This window comes from Oreochromis niloticus, linkage group LG10 (assembly GCF_001858045.2).
Source record: "Oreochromis niloticus isolate F11D_XX linkage group LG10, O_niloticus_UMD_NMBU, whole genome shotgun sequence".
Lineage (NCBI taxonomy): Eukaryota > Metazoa > Chordata > Actinopteri > Cichliformes > Cichlidae > Oreochromis > Oreochromis niloticus.
Window position 1 is genome coordinate 2,586,317 of NC_031975.2, and position 24,764 is coordinate 2,611,080.

Here is a 24,764-nt window from a genome sequence, read left to right on the forward strand (position 1 = left end):
ACAAATTCTCAGATACCAATAGATACTAAAAATGTAGATGCTCATGTGCAATAGTATCAATACCAACAGTGCAATCTTTGCCTTTTCTATTTGACATAACTTCACACAGCACGCTGCAGACAGGCAGGCACGCAGCTCCTCTCCTCTCTAGCAACTAAACTTGGTGACGTTAACAACATTGAACAACAGTTTGAAGAATTTCGGAGGTCAGTTCAGCCTCTGTTAGAACAACAATGAGGTACTGATCAGTTATCATAAATGTTAATCTGGCTGAAAGGCATGTAAATGTTAGCTGGTTAACAATGAGCAATTACCCCATAGTCACAAACCCAACCTCAGGGGGTCACAAGCTTCTCGTGCCAGACCCACGCCGAGATACTTGGGCAGACATCCAATGCAGCAGCCCCTTTGGAAATCAGGGAGCGGCCAGTCTGATAGCCGTATTAGCCATCTGTTCAGTTACCATTAAAGTCTTATAGTGGCAACTATGACTAAAACCCCCAGTGACCCATCTCTTCAGGTCTATGCACTGATGTCCACTAAAATAAAATGAATTGCTTTGAAAATGTATTATATACAAAGGTCAGACATGCATTTCAAATTAGGTGTGTATTCTGGGTGCCCATATTCTTTGAGTTCGAAGTTGCTTTTCCATTCCCCCACACCCAAAGTAATCACTGTGTTGAAATGCAGTAATTTGCATTTCTAAATCTCCGCTATTACCTGTGTCACGTGAAGGATGTCATATCTCTACGTTAGAGTCTGTAAATCCTTTCTTGCCCTCATTTACCAGCACAGGCTTCTCTGTCCTTGTGTGCCATACTAATACCTAGAGGTAAGGAGAAAGGCATGGACAAGCAAAAAAAATACTCAATATGATAAAATACGAATACAGACATTTTGGCTGGAAATGCTGTTTGCTGGTAATAGAGTGCCTCATATCTGCCACACAATATCCAGAAGCAGAACATAGCATATTTTAAATGAGCCTCTGAGCTTAAAGGGTTGGCTGTAAGCTGACAGTTTAATGACTTTAAGAACAAATTTTTCTGACAACACAAGATCCTAAGGCTCGTCTTATTCTACCAGCATTTCCAGATGCAGCTTGTTTCATTGTCATTTCACTGGCATTGCATTGCATTTTAAACATATAGAAAGCCTCCTTTTCTTACCTTAGTGCAGTTAGCAGCTTTAGGCTCCAAGTCACTGAGAGTGACCAGCTCTTTTAATAAGCTGCTCTCCTGATATCCTCCCTTTACCCCACGCAGCTTGAAATAAGCCTGAGGTTTGGACAGAATGAGCTGCAGGTTCACCGCAAACCCAGCCATGTCAATAGCAAAGGGCCGGTGCGGGTCAAATACAGTTTTCCAGCCAAACACCTTCCCCAAGGTGTTCACTTTGGGCGACTCATAACGCAGGCCACCCACAAAAGCCACGGGCCACACCGACACCTTTTTAGTGGAACGCATCTATTAGTTGAAAACAGAGACACAGAAACAAACCACTTATACGAGTCATTTAAAAATCCATACAAAAGATTAGATTTAGCTAAAGATCACAGATGGTAAAAGGTGGACATAGTGTGATGTCAGTTTGTGAAATCAGCATCACAAACTTAGTGTTTAGAAAAAGGACTTAAAAAGTTAGAGCTAGTGCTGACCGAGAAGCTGAGGACACTGCAATGAGCGCAGGATACAGACTTGCCAATGACATGCTAATGCACATGCCTACTGTCCTCTAGTAGCCTTTTGACTCTAATGGAATCATCATTTAGAAAATATAAGATTTTAAAAGCAAGTCGCACAGACCTGTCGGCCACCATCTGGCAATCACCAGTCACTAGGGAAAAATGTGCATTCCCCCGTCCAGTTGTTAGTAGTTGCTGAAAGAAACTGTTTGCTAAAGCCCCCATAAACGCAGGGCTGGAGACAGTCACTGACCTGCTGGTAGTCACTGGTTGCCAAAGTAAAAGTGTTCATTCTGCAACCGGTTAGGGTGCGGTTTCTGGCAGTTGCTAGTGTGAAACTGGTTATAAAGAAGAGTATAAAGCTGTACTGAAAGTCTCTTTGTTATTGCTTATTATTAGCATATTATTACATTTGCTTGTAGTAACATGGAAAATGCCAGCTTGTCTGCAGACACTTTCACTAGCTAAGCAGTAGTGAAATGTGTAACAACACAAAACATTGAGAACGTTTACTTCTCCTGTTTGTTGTGCAGCAACCTCTTTGCAATCATTTTCACGCAACAGAAGCCAGTAACCATCTGCAAGCATCGATCAATTACTTGAGATATACACATTTTTTCCTTAGCCACTGGAGGTTGCCTATGCCTATGTGAGGCATAACTTAATATATATATATATATACATATATATATATATATGTATATATATATATATATATATATATATATATGAAAGGCTTATAACTACTGGTTCAACTGAAACCATAAACTCATTGGTAAAGTGTTTCATGAAGTTCTAGATTAAGAAAGCCAAATTAAATTTCCTCACCTCCTCAAACAGCTCCAAGCTATATGTGTTGTCATCATCTGCAAAGTAGACAACCCCAGGCTGGCTGTTATTTACGCTGAAGGTCTCCCGTAACCACCGGAGAGCTAGGTTCCTCTGTATGGTACCACGTGGTATTCTGGGGTCCCTGGTGTCCCCGCGTACCTTATAGTTCCTAGGTGTCTCCACATTGAGGTGGGTGTAGTTGAGCCCTGTGTTGTGGAGAAGATGACTAACCAGACTGGTCCGCCTCTGGGAGTCTTCTACCAGGATCCAATGCAAGTTGACCACATGAAGCAAAGTGTTGGCCAGCCGTGTCAGCTCTGCTTTCTGCACCGGGCGGCTGTAAGTGGGAGTGATAATGTGGATAGTGGGCAATATATCCGACCAGGGTGGAGGGCGACTGTACACGTATTCTGTGCGTACCACCTCCACAATGTCCCGGTTCTGAAGCGAGCATGACTCCTTAAAAGCAAAGGTGTTTCTGGAGTTGGAGTGACCATCAGTTCTGTCATCTAGTCAGCAAGAAAACACATTACAATGAGCTTCTGTGTGCTCACAAATATGGATTGGTATTCATGCTACAGTATATTTCTGTACAGTAAGATTTATTTCTTCATAATTAATTTTACTATATGAGACAATGTTAATACTCTTTGATCAGATGCTAAGCTGCATTAATAAAGAGATGTAATATTCTCAACACTTGCTGAGGTACACACTAGAAGTAACTGCGTACAACTTTGACAACAGTATAAAAAATATGCACATATCCAACCTGGTCTCCTAAAAAATGCATTCCTGTATAACTGAAATACATTCACAATAACATTTAAAATGTATTTTCTCTCCAAAAGACAAAATCTGCATTAGGAGGCAGAAGACTTTCCTCCAACAGACCTTTGTTTTCCATACTCTGTTTGTTAAAAAAAACATGATTAAATTTAGGAACAGCTCATGGATTGGGTGAGAAGAGACCCTTGCACATTTTTAATCATTTTCAGTAGCTCTCCATTTTCTTGGTATTTTGAGTAAAACAAAAGTAAGAAATGGAAAAATAGCAAAATAACGCCATGTTAATGACAAACATATTTATATGTCACATATTGAATCTAGGAGAAATGCATTCCACTCAAAATGTAAGTGAGAATGCAGAAATTTACCATAACACTAACTCAGGCAGGCCACAAAGACCGTCACAGCTGCATCCCACATCAGTGTCAGGCCAAATCAGTTAACACTTGTATATTAGATTTTCCAATTAGCAAATCTAATATAAAAGGCATGCTTTAAGGTTCTATAACCTGCCCACAGTTTTTGTACAACTGCAAGCTACTTTGTAACCTGCCTCTAGACCAGCTTTTCCTTTAATTCTGTATCCAACTTATTCAGTGTTAATATCTCTTTCTCTGCTATATACTGGGTCTCGCTGCCTTTGACATACTGTACTGCACTAAGCTACACTATGCCACAAAATTTAATTTGCTGCAGATGTAAATTTCAGTCTTTTTTGACTGTCTGAATGTACATTTTTTTCAACACACTCTTTTTTACCCTTTCGAGCAGTAAGCAGAGGAGTGAGGGTGCTCTGGTGCCAAACAGTGATGAGTAGTGTCCAAGGCAACACGATCAATATAATGGCAACGATGTCTCGTCTCTTCGGCATCTCCAGGGTCAGACCTGAATCATGTTCCTACCTGCAAGGGTGTGTAACACATGATGGGTGCACAGTTATTAGAACTACGAAGCTGTGATTTGTCTGAGATCATACTTGCATCTCACTGAACCAATTAAAAGGGCCTTTGGATCTATTTTAATGTCTGTATTTTGTTTTCTATATTTAATGAATTGAATAAACTGAGGCATTCATTATGACAAACTAATTTTATGTCAAAGGTGGGCAGGTGGGACCCCAACAGGAGTCACAGACACATACAAATAAACTAAATAACAGCCTTCTATTAGCTGGAATGCCAAAGTCCATAAATGAAGAACTAAATCCAAAATCCCAAACAGACACACAATACACAGGCAGGAAACTGTGAAGATAAGTTAACAGACAGTCAGATAAAGAACAAAAGGAAATTGGGCTAGATATACACAGACACAATGGGGACAAATCACTGGGAGTGGAAACACCTGGAAAACAACAACAGCTGAAACTAATCAGGGGTAACAAGACAATGGAAGTAAGACGAAATACGAGACACAAGAAACAAATAATTACCATTACAATTAAGTAATACTAACACACAATACTAGCTAAACATGAACAGTCCAAAACTCTAAATTCTGGGTCAAACACCCAGGACCACGCCAATATATAAGTAATTTTAATTTGTATTTTAAGGTATATAATTGAGTTCGAAGTACTTTTCACCAGCCTTTCAATAGTTGTATTTTTAAAGGAAACATTCCCTTCTTTCAAAAGTAGTAGCAGATTCTCTTTAACATGAATGGATGAGCTGGTTCTTTGAGTCTCTAGATATAATGGCCATTTGCTAGAGGTGGATTACATTTTGAAGTGCATGTTGCATGGAACATGGTGGCCCTCAATTTAACACTGTCATACTGTAGCTGCAAGGCACAAACTTCAAGGAAAGAGGAATTTTGTTAATAAATAGTCTCAGTCTGCTGGAGCAGGCCGAATATAGGTCAGAGACTGCTCTAAGCTTTCTATTTTATCACAGCTGAAGATGTACTGGTGTACTATTATATAATTAAGCTAATGATTTGAAGAGGGCTACCGTGTGGCTGAATGGGTGAGCCCCTTTCCCGCTTCTCAACACAGTGGGCACAGATATACAGTAGTTGTCATGAATTCACAATGAAACAGTATATAAGCATTACACCCAAACATCATCATTACACCCAGTTATTATGCAAATGGCCAAATGCAAACTAAACACACTAAAACATTTCTAAATTTATATTCCATTGTAGCAGTCGTTACCATGTTCTTAATAATTGCCCCATATGGTTCTTTTTATTTTTTTTCCATATTTGCTTACGTCTGTCGTTGCCAGGCACCTAATGTTTATATTAAGAAACTGCCATAATATAATAATTTAATAATAAATTATAATAATAATAAATAATATATAATATAATCATTTTTGAACAAAATACTTTTTTTGAACACTGCCATCCATGTTTTTCCATTCTAAGGATTTCCTTATTGCCACTTAGACACCACATCTTCAATTAGATATGAAGGTGTGGTGTTTGTGGATAGAATGAAGACAATCTCGGATGAGACTGTGGTTTGGGTAAGGACTGAGTGAGGACCAGAGCCAGCATCCCCTAAAAGCAGTGATGATTGAGTGTTATGAAGATTTTGAAAATTGTTTTGAATATATAACTGGTAGGCTTACAATGACCAATGGACAATGACCTCGGTCAGGTGGTCAGGGATCCCTCTGTATGAGGCAGACATAGCTCATGTACTCATACAGAAAAAATGTCGAGTAAAGCAATCAGGAGAAATTTGGGACAATGGAAGAAGTTGAAGTTCGAGAGAAACTGAAACTGAGGAAGCAACCTGGCCATACTCAGTGGTAAACAGAGGGTCTAAAGGGGAAGCATGATGACATTTTTAAAGCTGTTGCTAATGGGCTCGAGAGGGCTCAGGAGTAACTTTATGGTGACATACAATATGGACAGGGGGTGGCCTGACTGGTTATTCTTACTTCTTTGGAGAATGTGAGGCAAACATTCAAAGATTAAGTGAAGGTCATTGATGCAGAGGTGATTATCTGAAATTTGTAATTTGGTCTTTGAGCAGCAGTAGATGGAGAGAAGTTGAAGGGAGCTTCTGATGCTGGAGTTTTTTAATGAGTAGTGATAGCTGAGATAACGCGGAGGAAAAAGCAAGGGGAATCTGTGAGAGGTTTTGAAGAAGAAATGCAACTAAGGTAAGATTTTATTGTGGGGATTTTGATAGAAAGGATTTGATGTGTATTTGAGGAAAAAACTAGGCAATGTAATGATCATGAAGGACGGGAAGAGTACACTGAAACAGGAACAAAAGGAATGAAATGAATTCCAAGAGGTTCAGACAGTGGGCAAAGTGTTGTGAGTAAGGCTGTTAATGATGGCTTCCTGAGATTAAGCTAATGACCTCTGCAAAGCTAGGGTTTAAATCTTAAATATTATGGGTGAATGTTAAAGTACTTGCATTGTGTCTGATTCTGCATGTGGGACAAGGATCTGTCTGGAGAAAGAGACGACGAGAGACGGCCTGGAATGTGGTCTGCTCAGAGTAAGAATTGGTGGGTGACCGACAGCCACGCAAGATGATGCACGAAGGACATGATGGATGGGGAGTTGCTTCAGCCTTTGTTAATAATGCAAATTATGTGCAGTGAATGAGGATTAATCTTTTTGACCATTTGTTCCCCCACAGTGATAACTACTGGGTAGTTCTGTAAATGGCTGAAGATGATGGGAAATTGTTTTTGAGCTACTGTGAAAATTTGGATGGCCAATTAGAGGAGAACCACTTTCCACCATAATAACCTCCAGAAACTATTGAAAAAGCAAAATCTTTGCAGAGCTGAATGCCATCAGAGCGGGACAGCTGATCATCATAAAAGAAAGTGATGCCATTCCACTTGGCAAAGACATGATGCCACATTCCAGGAAGAGTTTTACAGAATTATTGTGATTATGTGCGGAACGGCCTTTTAAGAACAAAGTGTTCTTAAAAGGAAAGCAGCTTTTGTTTGGTGCAAGAGCGAGCAAGGAGAAAGTTTTGGGGGAGTTTAATGTCACTGAGTTTCTCCAAGGGCATAGAAGCCTGAAACCAAATAGTGTTGAGGGTCATGCCAAGACACTACAGGGATGTCCAAGGGCCTTCTGTTTTGTCTTCTGACAAGAGATTGCTTAATTAAGTGAAAACTGACATCAGGGTGGTTAACCCATGCGCTGGAGGTGATGTGGGAGGAGATATATCCAGGAAGATATAACTAGAAAATCATCAGATGGACCAGATATGGCAATATGTGGTTGTTGTCTTGTTGGTAATTATCCTTTGGCTTTGGCTTTGGAAAGACAGCTGAACATCTTGGGGCTGCTGTCTTTCCAAATGTAAGCCCAACTCTAAAATAGCAAACTGCCTTCCATTTGATTCTAAAGAGGAACCTGAATTCAGGGTGGATTGGCAGGAACTTGAAGGCGCTTGTAATTTTGACTAGCGTGACCTACTGAGTATTTGTATTTCAGGGAAAAGTCATCTCTAGGAATTAAGCTATTATTGTTCGGGATGAGGCTGATATCTATAATGATGTATTTTTTTTCTGGAATACTTTCTGGTTGCAGTGCCAAATGGACTGATGTGAAAAGGCGATTAAGGAAAGGCCTAATCATGAGTCCCTCTCAAATGTCTTTCATCATGCAAAACCTTTTGATTTGATGGTGAAAGTGAGTTGATGGTGATGATGGTGAGTCAATGAAATTTGGCTTAGGGTAATTTTTTTAAGGCTTCTTTCATTGCTTGAATACTAACTGGTGTTGAGACAGATGTGGCTAGTAACTGCTTAGCTCTGACCCATAGGTGACCACATCAGGATCCCCTTCAATTTGCTTATCAGCCCCGAGTCGGAGCTGAGGACACCATCATCTATCTGCTCAATTGTGTCTACACCCATCTGGACCAGCTGGCGAGCACTGTGAGGGTCATGTTTTTTTTACTTTTCCAGTGCATTCAGCATCATCAGTCTGACCCTCCTGGGTGATAAGCTAAAAGCTATGCAGGTAGATGCTTCTCTGATGTCCTGGATTGTTGATTACCTGACAGGAAGACCACAATATGTGCACCTTCCACAATGTGTGTCTGACAAGGTAATCAGCAACACAGGGGCACCACAAGGGACTGTCCTCTCCCCCTTCCTCTTCGCCACCAAACACCAAAGACTTCAGCACAGAGACCTGCCATCTTCAGAAGTTTTCTGATGGCAGGGGTGATGAGTCAGAGTACCGGGCTGTGGCTGACTCCCTTGTCACGTGGTGTGAGCAGAATCATCTGCAGCTCAATGTGGGAAAGACCAAGGAATTGATTGTGGATTTCAGGAAGACCAAGAAAACCTTGACTTAACACCTTAAGGGAGTCCAGCTCCCGACCGGAGAGGCGAATGTTGTCCAAGTTAAAGACAACCTTGGATAATACCTCCCACCTACTCCATGACATGCTGGATAGCCACAGGAGCATTTTCAGTGAGAGACTGAGATTACCAAAAAGCACCACTGAACGACACAGGAAATCATTCCTGCCTGTGGCCATCTCCCTGTACAACTCCTCCATCTCCTCCACTGTAAACACTGCAATAGTTACATCCTTTTTGCACATGCTCTTTCTCATTCTGTAATGTTGCTGTCAATATCTTGATATTTATTTATAATCACATCTGTCAACCCTGAATATTAATTACTTGGTGATTTGTATATATTGTATATATTGTGCTGTTCCTCATATCTTAACATACTGTGTTGATAAATAGTCTAGTTTGTTTTTGTTAATGCTACAGTACTGGAGCAACTGTAACCCACATAATTTCCCTAGGGATTAATAAAGTATTCTGATTATGATTCTTAGCGGGAATGTGTGGGTGGGCTGGGCAGAAATGGCCACTGGAATGAAGGTAGCAACACTTTGACATTGAGCATCAGAAGTATGGCGTTATTTTTGTGCCACTATTCTGAGCGCACGAAAATTTTTTTTACAGGTGCAAGTGCTGCATTTTGAGGAGAAATTTATTTTGAGCGAAGAAAAGCTAAATTTGAGTGAACAAAATTCATTGCTGCGTGCAAAAAATGTATTTCAGTGTTTGCTATTATCCACACACACACAACAGCAGCCCCTCTCGCTCAGTTTTTGCATTTGCGCTTGCTTGCAACGTGTTGCTTGCGCTCTCAACATTTCTGCCTGTGCGCGTTCAACTCTTTCTGCACACCGTTATATTTGTGCCACAAAACCAGCCAATCACAGACTTGGATGCAAAAAAATCTGATTGGCTGTTCTGGTCTCCAATCAGATCGAAATGACGAAATGCAATATCCCAGAATGCATTTCGTCCAAAACTCAAACGAGGCAGTGGCGGAGGAACACAGAGTGGCAGAGTTTGAAATATTACTCTTTCTGGGTCACTAAATAAACTTTTAAGATATTTTCATGCGAGAATGGTGCTGTGTAAACTTCAAATATCTGCTCGATTTATCAAGACATCACATATTTGCATAAGTGCTCTAATGTTTTCGGAGATGCCTGTTACCCACCAGCTGACCGCATAGCTGGACTGGCCACTGGGCATACCGGGCACATGCCCGGTGGGCCGATGGTGATTTTTCATTTTTATGTTTGTTTGTTTTTTTGTTTTTGTAATGGTATAAACAATGAAAGGTGGTGGATTAGGCAATTGGTCATGATCAACTCTGGGCTAGACCAATTACAATGCATCCGTATTGAGGGGAAAAGGAACACGATTCGTCCCGTACTTCAGCTAGAATGAAAAAAAGACACAAAACTGGAGTTATTCTGTGTTTTTGCTGCACAACTGCCTCTTCTCTCATTCTCTCCCCTCCGTCTCCTGTTGCTACTTCAATCATGAAACTGATCAATGATCAGCTGATTGGCTTTTCTGCCACAAGTCCCGTCTCTCTTGTTTGTTTATCGCCCACTTTGCGCCAGAAAGAGGAAACCAGCGGATGTTGCGCTAAACAACAGCAGCACGTTCAAGCTTGATAAGCTGTTGTTAGAAATTATTTAATATTACTTCCTAGTATCAGCTGATGTTTGCTGGAGCCACAGCTGTAAAAGCTGCTGGTCATGGTATCGGTTTGGATATGTGGTGAGAGGGAAACATGAAGGTGATACAAATCATACATATATACCAACAAGACAGTGTACATCACTGTCACAACAGTGTTTGTTTTAGTTCAAAGGCTTTATGGTTTTTCCTATAATACCTGGTGGTGCAGTCGGCCGATTTTTTGTCAGTTCAGCCTTATATATTATGTTTAACCCGAGTGACCACCCGGTCAGCTGGTGGGTAACAGGCATCTCCGAAAACATTAGAGCACTTATGCAAATATGTGATGTCTTGATAAATCGAGCAGATATTTGAAGTTTACACAGCACCATTCTCGCATGAAAATATCTTAAAAGTTTATTTAGTGACCCAGAAAGAGTAATATTTCAAACTCTGCCACTCTGTGTTCCTCCGCCACTGCCTCGTTTGAGTTTTGGACGAAATGCATTCTGGGATATTGCATTTCGTCATTTCGATCTGATTGGAGACCAGAACACCCAATCAGATTTTTTTGCATCCAAGTCTGTGATTGGCTGGTTTTGTGGCACAAATATAACGGTGTGCAGAACGAGTTGAACGTGCACGGGCAGAAATGTTGAGAGCGCAAGCAACACATTGCAAGCAAGCGCAAATGCAAAAACTGAGCGAGAGGGGCTGCTATTGTGTGTGTGTGTGTGGATAATAGCAAACACTGAAACACATTTTTTGCACGCAGCAATGAATTTTGTTCACTCAAATTTAGCTTTTCTTCGCTCAAAATAAATTTCTCCTCAAAATGCAGCACTTGCACCTGCAATTTTTTTTACGTGCGCTCAAATTTTTTTTACGTGCACTCAGAATAGTGGCACAAAAATAACGCCATACCAAAGTTGTTGAATTACTGCAACTGTACAGTCTCCTAAGTGCATGGTGGATGTAACCTTCCTATATATACTTTGTGGCAGTAGCATGCTATCTTGCTAGCATGCTAACAATATAGGTTCAGGAGTTTTGGGAAGGCAGTTGGAGCTAATTGGGCTTTTAGGTAGTGAGGTATTTTGGGCTAGCATAATGCAAGCTGTAGTTGGATGGAGGACTGAAAAACTGGCATCCCGGTGTCAGATATGGTAGCAGAGGAAAGCTGTAATGGAGGAATGGTTAAGAATGGTACTGACATTATGGTGCCAACAGCACAGACTGAATTAGAGCTAAGAGGCAGCTGCATGGAATGGTAGATAGCATTCTGGCAGCTTGGTGGAGGGGAGAGGGAATCTTTTTCTGTTACCTAAACTTGCTTCCGGTTGCTTATGAAGATGCAAGGCATGCTCTGCTTTTGCCTCTGCCTGGAAGAGGATCAATTTTATTTGTTGTTTAGAACAAGAGTTTTGAAATGCTAAGAACATCTGGAATAGTGTTGCCTTGTTATTGGAGTTAAAGCTAAAAACTCTCTCTTTTAGAACACGTTAAAGCCAGGCTATGGGACAGCCAAAAATTCTCGATGGCTAATTATTTTCAGGAGACCTGAATGGAGAACCTTCTGAACCCAACGCTGAGATGAACTTGAGTTTCAGGAGAGTTTTATACAGTGAATCATATATTTTTTATAATTTTGCATAAATTGGTCTGATAATGGAAATACTTGAAAAGTATTCTAACTACAAGTCAGCCAAATTTATCTGTAGGAAGACTCAAATGTATACCTTGTGTACCTTGTATGAAAGCTACTTAAGCTATTATAATGGGCCACAATACTGTGGTTTAGGATTGAACCCATTAGTAGAGTCAGTTATTTGTGTGTGTGGTACAGGAATGTATAGGGATGAATGTTGTAGGAATTTATGTTGTATACATTAATAGAAACAACAAATAATGTATGCATGTTGTATAATTATGGATCAATGCAGTCCATAAATGCAAATGCGAATTCTTACCTTACCTATGTTTACAGCTAACACACATGACCATTCCAACAAATGATGCTGCTCCACTCCGTATGTATAAATTTGAGGATGAGCGGTTCAGTGATGTCATTTAACTCTAGAAAGAAGAAAACATACAGAGGGTTTAGATTCAACTGATGGCACAACAGAAAATTAATAAGAGATCTGTTAAAGTGCATTCTTGGTCAAATGTCCTGCATGATCAGCATTTCAAGTCTTTAATTAAAATTATGCGATCTCTAATAAAACTAAAGGTGTTCTCAGACATCAATGCCAGGAAATGATGGGAAGATCAGGATTTAGACATTGTTCAAAATTCTCACAGCTAATAGGACAAGGGTTCATGTGTCCAGCATATACGAGGTCGGACACTCGTTGTGAATTCTCCTGCTCTGTTCTCAAATGAGGCCATCCAGACACTACACTGATTTTCTAGTAGGGAACCCCCAGAGAACCTGTTAAATGTGTTAAAATGAAAGTGTTTAATGACCTGATCTGACTGCATTTGATGCATAAAGCTCTGTCAAATATCACCTAGAAAAGTTTGGGCTGCATTACATATGTGATTATATTTTATAATTGGGTCCCTCTAGACTTCCATATATGAGCCAAATGTTTACCATCCAGCTTAAAATAGGATAAATCACATTTTCATTAGCATTTTTTGTGTGCTTTTGGTGAGGTTCATTAACAGAAGTGATTTATATTTGAGGACTAGTCCATATGGAAGATTGCAAAAACAAAAGATTTATAGAAGACTTTCATCATGTGTACTTGGGTGTTTTCATGGCTCCTTCAACTGTTTTCTGCAGTCTAGGCCCCACAGCTTTCAATCTACACAGATATCCTGACAATACAGCCATCCAGTCTGTATTCTTTTGTTTTCCTCCTCTCTTTAGGCCTCTCTTCATGAGGCATATCCTCTGCTGGTTAATCACAAGTCTTTAGACATCATTAATCCTTGATTAAAGAAGATCAATCCCAGTCTGAGATCAAAGGTTGTGCTAGCTAATTAACACATCAGAACAGGTCTAATACGGTCATGTTTGAACAGCATGTCATTGATATAGACAAGCTAATTTTCTATACACAAGCTGAAAAGCAATGACTCCACCTCACCACCATTTTGCAGCCCTACAGTATTTGAAGCCTAATTAAGCTCATGGTTGAGAATAGCCACAGATGTGAAATGATATAACATAAAGGTGTCAGCCTAGCAATGATGCCTTTTGGCGAAAGGTTTAATCACCATCACATGGCTGTTTGCCCTTTCAGCTACAGCAGCATGGTTTAGCTGGAGATTCTGAGGCTTACCATGCACTGGACATCTCCCCTGAAAAGACTGCACTTTTGGAGGAGAGAATGAAACAAATGGAGCTTGATAATATCTGTCAACAGTTTGAAGAGGACTCAGGCTGATTTGGAATATCAGCAACTTTAGATCCAGGTGAGAGAAGCTCAATGAATGCAGGAGGAGGCACTGCAGGCCAGGGAGACCTTAACTAAGCGCTTTGACAGGAGTCACCATTTAAAGAAAGCAGAGAAAGAGTTGGAAAGAGCCAAACATGTTACTTCTCTCCTCAAATCAGAGATGAGCAATATCTCAACAGAAATGCCACAGTCTCCACCAGAGATGGGCAGTAACGCGTTACTGTAATCCGATTACTTTTTTCAAGTAACGAGTAGTGTAAGGGATTACTATTGCAAAAACGGTAATTAGATTACCGTTACTTTCCCGTAGGAACGCTGCGTTACTGCGTTACTAAAACCGTGAGTTTTTTGCGAGAACGTCTCATGACAGTGACACAAGCGAGTGCGACGTTCGTGACAACAGCTGTGTGCAGATCAACAATGGACAATATATCGAGTGCGGGAGAGAGTATGAGCATGCAGCGTTTAAAGCGTGGAAGTACTGACCTTACTTTGAGTTTGATTCCATAAAATGTGACAAAAACATTAGTGTCCGTTGTGTGTGGGAAGAAAACTTCTTTTTACAGCGAAAACACCCCTATGATGTAATGGGAAACTCACAGAGAAACTCACGGATTATTCCACTGACCGCTGCGGCACACCTGCACCAGGGTAAACCTCCGCCTACCCCACTCCTGCTTTACAGGTGAAAATAGAGCAACAGGGCCGCTGAGTCTTTGATTTTATTTATTTTCTGCTGTGTTTTACTTGCATCTATTTGAAAGTCTGAGTGTAAACACAAATAAAATATTTTATTTTATGTGCTGGAATGTGCAGAAAATAGGTTTAAATGTTAAACAAATTTCTTCCAGTCAGAGAATGTTGCATATAATTTAATTTTTGCTTTATGCATAAAGTGAAAAGATTAAAACTAATAAAATAAGTTTTAAAAAGAGACGTTTCCATTTGATTACATTTTGTATGATGGATTATGCAGAAAAAGTAGAATTGGGCTGAAAGATCTATCGCTTTATCTATTCAGGTTGTAAATCGTGTTTTTAAAAAGTAACTAAGTAACTAAGTAATTAATTACTTTTGAAAATAAGTAATCAGTAAAGTAATGGGATTACTTTTTGGGGGAAGTAATCAGTAATTAGTTACTGATTACATTTTTCAAGTAACTTGACCAACACTGGTCTCCACAGACAGCTTCCGTACACCAGCTTCACTTTCCCAAATGAGGACAGGGCATGCTCAAATCGGTATGAGGGTCCCCCAGTTTACCATAATGTTCCTACCAATACAGCTAAATGGGGACATCTGTCCCAACGCCTGCCGCTGGGCCACTGGCATTATTCATGAAAGGTACACCTGCGGCCTCTGCGCAACACCCACTGGGTCCTGAAGTTATTTCTCCAAGGGGGGGTCAGCTGTAGCTGCAGCTTCAGCTACTCGGTCTCCTGGCTTGGCAAGGCACATCGACTCTGCACCTTTGGTTTCCATCTCCACATTCGAGAGCATGACACCAGTCCCACCGGTGGCTCAGTCTGTCACTGCCCCTACTTTAGGCCAGTCTTCATTCATCCCTACTTTTCAAACACTGCTGGTTAATGCTGTCTATCCCCCCAAACTAGTCATATTCCATCCGCTGGAGCAGAACTTCTAATTGCCTCTGCTTATGGCATTCCCAGACTTACATTACCGGTATTTCAAAGTGGAAGGGAGAGTGTCTCCAAAAGCCCATCTTGGGAGAGCGATTTTGCTCTACTCAAGATGGCATTGGACGACCTGCTGAGTAGTCACACCCACCTTGGTGAGCAGTATAAGTCAGGTGTTGCTTACCCAGCCATTTAAAACTCCCTAGTGCTTTACAAATGGCAAAGGCCTACATGTTCCACCCACAGCCCTACACAGCTGCTCTACAGGGGCTCCAGGAGAAGTATGGCTAGCCAAGACAGCTAGTCCAGTCAGAGATGAGTGCAATCTGAAGCACTCCAGCTCTGAAAATGGGAGATGCAACTGCTTTCGATGCCTTTTCATTATCTTTTCAGTCGTTGGTTGGAATGTTAAAGACACTTGAGGGTCCAAGTGCTTACGAGCTAATGTGTGGGTCACATGTGGATCAACTATTGAGTAAAATGCCTCCAGCCCTTCGTGACAGTTTTGTGGAACACTGCTTGATCCATGGCACCCTGCATTCAGGTACAGATAACACTATCTGACTTTGCCTGTGACTAAATTTGCAATCACGCTGCTAAGTGAATCTCCAGTCAGGCAGCCACTTTTTTCCAGAATGACTCCTTGTGAAGTGAAGAAGTGGGCTTGACACCAGTCCTCCTTACAGTTCAGGAAAGCAATGAATCATCATCACTGAATCGACCTAAATCCAGCACTAAGCCACAGCCCGACTATCTGTGATGCGAGAAAAAACACATTATCTCAACAACTGTAATGAATTCAAGAAGCTGAGAACCAGTCAGGTTGTTAAATGGATCAAGGATGGTAACCGATGTTGGCGATGTGGTCTTTTTGCAGATGTTTGTGTCTTGAAGAGCCCTTGTAAGCTCTGCAAAGAGCAGCACCTCACAGTACTTCATGACTCTGTGCAGGAAACTTTGAGGGCTGTTTTCATGGTGCATTTGCCTCTGACACATATCTACCTTGATCACCCTAAGCGCTCCCAGAAGGTATGTTAAAGGTCGTGAACGTTCTCATTCACAATGGTAACTATGCAATGGAGGCATATGCTATCCTAGATGATGGCTCAGAGAGAACGATCATCCTAGCACCTGTAGCGCAACACTTGAAACTCACTGCCACACAGAAACATTGTCCCTACAGACAGTACACCAGAATGTTGAGCAGCTTGCGGGATCCTCAGTCTCCTTTGAAGAATCATCGCTGGGCAAACCTGTTGAGGGATACAGGATCCCTAATGCTTTCACAGCTAATGGGCTCAACCTGGCTGATCTCACTTATCCTGTTTCTTTTCTACAACAGAAGTACCATCACTTAAGGGAACCCCCTCTGTCCTCAATGGATCAGGTGACATCTTTACCTCTAATCGGATCTGATGTACCTCATCTCATCATGCACTGTGTGGGGCCTATGAGCTGCAGTGCTTACATTTATCCACAGCAAAGGAGCATTGTGACCACTGGGCCCTCTGGTGGTGGTCAGAGGGCCCGGTGGCGCCAGTGTCCGGCAGCCTCGCCTCTGTCAGTGCGCCCCAGGGTGGCTGTGGCTACAACGTAGCTTGCCATCACCAGTGTATGAATGTGTGTGTGAATGGGTGAATGACTGGATATGTAAAGCGCTTTGGGGTCCTTAGGGACCATAAAGGCGCTATATAAATACAGGCCATTTACCATTTCATTTTTATTTCTCAGGAATGTGGAAGACCGGTGGCAGCATGACACTCTGCCCCATGATGAGAAAGCTGCCACCAGATCTGAACAGGACCAACATGCCTATAACCTTTTATAAGTTGTGATCATTCAAGTGAACGTGGATGGGGTGCAACGTTATGCCAGACCTTTGCTGCAGTGGACACCCATCACCAGTCTTTATGCCCCAAAGGAAGATGTAATATCTAGTCTTCGCAGCACTGAATGTAGGCTTGCTCAGGCCCCCAGCCAGGCAGATTCCTGCTGCTATAAAATCCACAAACTGGAACAGGCAGGCTACATAGTCAAGATCTCATTGAAAGAAGCCGGCCAGACAGAGGAATCGTGGTTTATTCCACATCACATGGTGCAGCATAATGGTAAGAACAGGATAGTCTTTAACTGTTCATTGCAATACCATGGCCGGTTACTTAATGACCAGCTTTTACCAAGGCCCTAGTTCCATCACTCCTTGGTGTACTCCTTTAATTTTGCCAGCACGCTGTGGTCGTGAGTGGCGAAATTAAAGGAATGTTCCACCAAGTACGCCTGCCGCACCAAGACAGACCACTCTTGCGCTTCTTCTGGAAAGATATGCAGAGAGAAGAGGAGTCATCCATATATGAGTGGCAAGTATAACATTAGGGAGAAATTGCAGCCCTTGTTGCGCAGTATAGGCCTTTCAACACCGTGTCAAGGACAGCAGGAATGTAACCACCAACCCGGCTAACATAGTTGGGTCATTTTATGTTGACAAAAATGTATGTCCAAAGCAGAAGAGGCCAAGTGCTTGGTGGACAGCCTGGAACAGTTGTTAGCGGAAGGAGGATTTGAGATCAGACAATGGTCCTGTAATATTTCTGCTGCCACTGAACATCTCCCACCTGTAGCCAGGTCCACAGCTAGTGACCTCTGGCTGTAAAAGAGCAGTACTGCCCTTCAAGCGCTAACCCTTGGCATGCAGTGTAACTGTCTCAGTGACACACTGGGCTATAAACAACAATCCAGTGAGTCCGGACCACCTACTCTCAGGAAACTGTATAAGACACTCGCTAGCCAGTATGACAATTGTTATCCGGGACCTCAGTGGGCTAGTTTCAGTCATTGTGTAAATGTACTGTTTATAAGGTAATGCTACGTCGATATGAACAGAATCACATACACATAACATTTTGGGATAATATTATCATGTTAGCCATTCTTTGTATAATGTTGGGGGCTAAAATTTTAGGGTTCTTCTGTCTCTCCATGTGATCAGATAATGAACATGCTGCATCACTCTGTGGAGAATGCAGTGAGTTTTAGGAGGATTAGGAGGGAATTTCTTCAAGATTGTGTTTCTTTTCATTTCTGGTAGCAAGTGGCAAGGACAACAAGGTTTACTCAACCCGTCAGACACATCCCTGCTTAGCTGAACAAGTTGAAGTTACCTCAGAACTACTTGTTGTTCAACTGTGAAAAATTGGCAGAAAAGCAAGGCTTTAGTGAACAATCATGGTGATTTTCACTTGTCTACAATAATCTATCTAGGTGACTGGACGTGAGAAAAAAATGGCATAATTTAGTGCTGTGTGATGCTGCAGATTTTGGTATCAATCTGATACCAAGTAAATACAGGGCTGGTTTTCCTGATACCAATCGGTATCAGTATTGGTATCTCAACTCACTCACTCTGATTTTTACTTTCCATAACACTTTGTTAACACAACAAAACAAATGTAACTCTGAAACATGGCAAAGGGTAAAAGGTATCAAAAAAATTCTTCAGTCAAATTCTTGAAGTCAAGCAGGGATTTTATGAAAATGGTAAAACAGTTGTTGAAATGTGAAAGACTGTCAGCAACTTTAAAAAGGCAAGAAAGAATTACCAGCAGATAAGATAAAGGAACACGACACTTAGCTAAAAATGACACAAGATGCTGTTGTCGGAGCTGAAAAAGTTATTGAAATCTAAAAAAATAGCAGAAACTTTAGAAAAACAGTGTCCTGGTCCTGCGTCTATGACCTAAGATTTTGAGTTTTGAGAATAATCAGGAGTTTTCTAGTTTACTTATATTATCGTTCTGTATTTTATATTTGTTGTTGTTCAGGCTCGTTATTATGTGGTTAAATTGGTGTTTCCTGTCTTCTTATGTCTAGTTTCCTGTGTTAGTTTCTCTGTGAAGTCAGTTTTGTCGCTATTTTAATTTGTCTACCACTTCTGTCATGTGTCTGTGTTATCCATTATGTATTTTTATGAATGTCAAGTTAGGGGGTCACTCTGTCGCTCTCTATCTCTCTTGTCCCTGGTTCTCTAGTGTTCGCTCGTGTTTAGCTCCCTGGCTCTCTGTCTTTCAGCTCTGTCTGCCATGTTTGTGCTTTTGTCTTCCCTGGTCAAGTTGTGCATCTTAATGTGCCCCCTGTGTCTGAGTCTGTTACTTCCTGTTTTACTTTGATAGTCTCCTGCCTCGTGTGTACGATGTTCAGCTTTGCTTCGCTTGTCTCGTTAACCTGGATTTGTTCCCTCATTATCCTGTGTTTACAAATTGTCTGAATTAGCCTCTGCTCTTGCTCGTGTCATCCATCTAGCTGTTAGCCTGTGTGTCTTGAGTTGAGTAGTTCCCGGTTCCAGTTGAATTTGAGTTTTTTGGATCTTGTGTTTTGGGAGAGCTCAGCAATAAAGCTGTTCTGGACTTACCTTTGTGATTTTTGGAGACCTGCGTTTGGGTCCTAATCTCCCTGCGAAACAGCGGATTATGACAAACAGAAAAGAACAGCCAGCAGATAAACTAAAACATAACAAAATTAAGCTAAAAATTGCAATGACTGGAATAATAAGAACCATCTCCTCCTGAACAGCACCAACACCTAGAAGCTGTTAATGGAGTTCAGGAGACCTAAAACACAGTGCCGGTCAATCTGGATAGACAGAGCAGATAGACACTGTGCAGAGCAGATGAGGAGGAAGTTACGCAAGATAATATTGTTATTTTGATATATTATGCAATATATATTAAATATTTGAAACATTCAAAACTGAACTTGGTGAATGAGCTTAATTGCAAAAGATTTTCAAAATATCAGCCACCTTAAGTGTGAAAACTGTGAGTACAAAAAAACAGAAAAATATGCCAACAAAGCCAACAAAGTACCTAAACTGAGCATCATCATCAACTGAGCATTTACCTTTTCAAAACAAAACAACACAAAAAAGATGCAAAACCTGCAACTGAAGCTCATCAAGATGAAGAACTGAAACAAATGCTGAACAAGTGAAAAAGGCCTGAAATAAGCTCAGCTTGAATCTATAAACTCTAAACAGGCAGTTTCTGATTGGTGGAAGCTTGTAAACACCCCTCTGACACAAAGACACAAACGCGCACGCATAGAGAACTCCACTAACAATGTTAACAAATATGGACACACACACGCACCATGGAGTGAACAGTGACTGTGAGAGTGTGGCCTCTGTGTTTCGATGCCAATCAAGTCTGAATCAATCTCTACCTTCTATACAGTCGTTGGTGTGAATCTGCTGAATTTGAATCCACCAATCAGAAGCAGCTTGTGTTTGCTTTACGTGGGCTGTTTACTTTTTCCCACCAAAACAACTGTGGCTACTTCAGGCATAGATGAAGCCATCATTAAGGAGATGGCACGACTGGAAAACGTGTCCGGATAGACTTCCAGCTCTGGTTTTGAGTGAAATTTGTATTGCTTCCCTTTAACTCCTACATCAATGTCTGTCACATTTTCTGAATCAAAACATAAAAATCTATGTTTTGGTATATAATTTGTGTTGGATGAGTGAAAATTGAGTAAGTAAGAAGAATTTATTTGGACATGAGGAACAGATTCAGAGAGAGAGTGGTGCACTCTAGTTTAACTGCAGAGCAAACATAGCAAAGCACGTGTTTTATAAAAAATCATCATGATGCGACGAAAAACCTGAGTAGGGATTTTATGAAAACGGTAAAAGATACCCAAAAGCTGAATTATACAATAATAAGATAAGATAAGAAGAACTTTATTTATCCCGAGGGAAATTCTTTTGTCATAATAGCCAAATGGTTTGAGAGCATTCTGAGTTTAAATAGTGCTTCTAAGTGAAAGGATGTGGAAACAGTGACGTTTAAAAATCAACCAAGTTTTAACAGATGTCTGGAATCTTTCCATAATGGGGGTAGAAAATCCATAAAAAGCTGAAGGTTTTAAAAAGTATAGAAAGTCAAAAATAACAGAAAGTAGGACCAGAAAGAGCAGAAGTAGCAAAATAGTGTAAAACATGAATTGCTAAAAGTATGCAGAAGTAGTTAAAGGGCCCAAAACATACTAAAGCTACTTGAGGACGAATAATACTAAAGAATAAAGAGAAACAGGAACACAAAAGTGTGAATGCATTCATACCATTGTGTTCCTGGTTCTCAACTAGAAAAATAGCCATTTCCTGTGAAAATGCAGTGTGAATTCAGTAATTTTAATAAAATAAAACTCTTTGAGCTGAAAACTGCTGAAGAAGCTGAAGTTACCGCTAAACAACTTGTTGTTCACCTGTGAAAAATTGTCAGAAAAGTGGGAAAGAACAGCCAGCAGATAAACTAAAGCATCACAAAATTAAGTTAAAAATTTCAGTGACTGGAGTAATAAGAAATGAACAGCACCAACACCAAGGAGCTGCGTTCATAGATACAGAGTAGATAGACACTGTGCAAAGCAGATGAGGAGGAAGTTATATATTTATATATATCAATATATTATGCAATATATATAAAATATTTTAAATATTCAAAGCTGAACTTGAGGAATAAGTTTAATTGAATAAGCTCTTCAAAATATCAGCCATCTTAAGTGTGAAAACCAAGAGCACAACCCCACCAGAAAAATATGCTAAATAAAGCCAACAAAGTACCTAAACTGAGCGTCATTTGGTGAAATTTAATTTTTCAAAACAAAAAAAAGATGCAAAATCTGGAGTTGAAGCTCATAAAGATGAAGAAGAACTGAAACAAATGCTGAACGAGAGAAAAAGGTCTGAAATAAACTCAGTGTGAATCTATAAACTCTCTATATAAACAGCAAGCAGTTTCTGATTCAGGGCAGCTAAATACCCCTCTGACACAAACACACACACACCCCCCCCCCCACACACACACACCATGGAGTGAACAGTGATTGTGAGAGTGGCCTCTGTGTGGCCATTTCTCAGTACTGAAGTACGCAGGTCCGTACTTGCTTTCTTGCTAGTCTGTACTTCAGAGAACGGGAGAACGCAGCGCGATCATTCTACAGTTGAAACAGCAGTGTACTCGATATCATCACAACTCAGCTCCAGTGTTTTTTCTGCTATGCCCCCTTAATTTAACTTTGATTAATATTTGCAATGGAAATTACAAAAGATATCCCAAAATTTGTAGAAATTTTAAATTAAATGAATATAAAATTTAAGTAGAAAATTTGCTAAGGAAAAAAGTCTTTTAAGCACTTTGGCAAAAATTGCTTTATGATCTATTTCATAACGTCTAACAAGCTTCATACAGTTAAGCACAATTACTACGTGACAGAAACACAAACTCTCTTAATAATATGCATGTATGCTTTACAGCATTCACACAATTAAAAACTACAGTTTCTCTTATTCTATTTGCTTGAATCCAGTGATGCTGAGGATTGCCCAATGTTTTCAAACATATTGATGTGTATTATGCCTGCAGCTAAAGTAATCATGGTGATGTACTGTGGTAAAAATTGAGCCACTATCAAACACTGAAAATCCCAGGTTAAAGTGTGCAGTCTCACCTTGTAGCACTGGCCTTTATTAGTGTGGATGCTGATTAAGCAGTATTGTTCTTCTACTTTTCATATTCCGTACATTTCTCGGCATCTAGCTCCTTCAACACCGTTCAACCAAACCATTCAACCACTGTTAGATTCCTCTTCTTTTTTCCTTATTTTCCTCATTTTTAACTTTTATATTTTTAAAATTATTCAACTTTATTCAACAAAAATTTACCATGTATTTCAATGGGAGAATCTTCAAATTCTCATTCAACATACTCCCCTTTCAACTCTACTTCTACATACGTTGACGTAGAGCCACCATTCAAACTTTAAAACGAAGCCAAGACATTGAACTATTTAGCTTGTATTTATCTTTTTATTATCTATTATACTTTTTCTTCAGTTCCAGTTTAAGTTTCATGCTTTTTTTCACCCGTTTCAGAGTTTATAATGGGTGTGTATGGGACGGAATGTTGGAGGTTAGAGTGAGACAGCTCAACTGCTAGAGGGGAGAAATTTGTCTTAAAGTCTTCTCTTTAAACTCCTGCTGTGTGCACAGCGTTCGGTCTAGAGTGATCATTTTACTCTCAAAACAAAGCCATCGTTGCCCTCTTTCGTCAAATGTTATTATTATTGTAATAGGTATTATAGTTCTTTCATAAATGTCACCAATGCAGAGCCTCCTCCCTGCAGCTCTTCCATAGAGAACAATGTTAAAATGGCTCCCAAAATTCGTCTGAAAATCAGAAGTACAGGCTGTCTTCACCCTGTCACCATGTCCAAATAATAAACTTCACAGGCATGAAAACTGAGAATTTGGTAGACTGGACACTGGTGGCGCTCACGGTGAAAGAATTTTGTCAATACAACTTGTAGTTTTTTCTTGGGAAGCATTTGTTTCGGGATCACTTTTCTGTTTATTTAAAGCGGCAGCAGACTGTCTGAGTCTGTGGATGTCCGTGGTCGTGTCCAAATTCATGGGCTGCATCCTCCTGAGGCCGCATTTGTAGACCGATTACGTCACAGCGACGCGCCGAAGGCTGTCCAAATTCGTGGACTCCTCCGAATGCAGCTGACAAATGCGTCCTCCTTTTCCCCGAATTTGAAGGATGGGTTGGGTGTGTCCTTCGTGGCCCACCATATCCCAGAATTCATAGCACGGCCCAACCAAACTCCAGTTTCCGGCAATGGCGGCCGCTACTAAGTTTTAAAATTACTTTTATTAATCTTTCTGGGTCACAAAATAAACTTTTAGCATATTTTCAGGCGAGAATGTAGCTGTGTAAACTTCAAATATCTGCTCGGTTTATCAAGGTATCGCATATTTGCAAAAGTGCTTCGACGTTTTCGGAGACATCTGTTACCCACCAGCTCGATAGCTAGCCGAGAGCTCGAGGGTCACTGAAGCCGCCGAGAACGGCACAACTCCCGGCACATCATTTTCAGATCACCGCGGACTTTCGCTACTCAGGTTAAACGTAATATATAAGTCACTTAGACAACCTAAAAATGATATTGTTTGGCTTTTTTCAGTGTTTTATTTGTTCGTGAGTAAATCGGTTTGGCTGAAATTAAAGTTATTAGATTAGATTAGATAAAATAAAACTTTATTAATCCCCCGGGTGGGTTCCTCCTTGGTTTTCACACAGCTGAATAAACGTCAGACAGAAAACTGATTAAACAGAAGTGTGAGATATTCGAGAATTTACGTCAGTGTTCTGTTATATTTTAGATAGCAAGGAGCAGACGGCTGAGTTTATTAAACTCCACCGAGACAGCAGTGACGCTAATCAGAAGGCTAGACCGTCCAATTTCACAGCCGTTTACTTCCGGCCTACCCGACCTTCTGAGGACCCGGCCCACGTAGACCACGAAGGCCGGGTCCTCAGGAGGATGCAGCCCATGAATTTGGACATGACCCGTGTGTGTGGCGCCACTGGCTGGAGTTGTTATAGCAACTAGAGATGGACCGATC

General features: G+C 40.7%; 1 protein-coding gene across 4 annotated transcripts in view; it reads right to left on the reverse strand.

Moving 5' to 3' along the window:
- b3gat1b (beta-1,3-glucuronyltransferase 1 (glucuronosyltransferase P) b) overlaps positions 1-24,764 on the reverse strand; it is a 62,563-nt gene that overhangs the window by 5,768 nt on the left and 32,031 nt on the right. For 2 of the 4 annotated variants that reach the window (XM_003458969.5, XM_013266653.3), the window contains exons 2-6: positions 12,233-12,333; positions 4,067-4,209; positions 2,516-3,027; positions 1,173-1,469; positions 724-829 (exon numbers count right to left, since the gene is read on the reverse strand). In XM_003458969.5, coding sequence (XP_003459017.1) covers positions 743-829; positions 1,173-1,469; positions 2,516-3,027; positions 4,067-4,178 — 1,008 coding nt within the window. In that variant the 5' untranslated portion in view covers positions 4,179-4,209; positions 12,233-12,333 and the 3' untranslated portion in view covers positions 724-742. Of the gene's footprint in view, positions 1-723; positions 830-1,172; positions 1,470-2,515; positions 3,028-4,066; positions 4,210-12,227; positions 12,334-19,709; positions 19,945-24,764 lie in introns of those variants that run through there. The other 2 variants (XM_025910753.1, XM_013266655.3) reach the window with 2 other exon arrangements.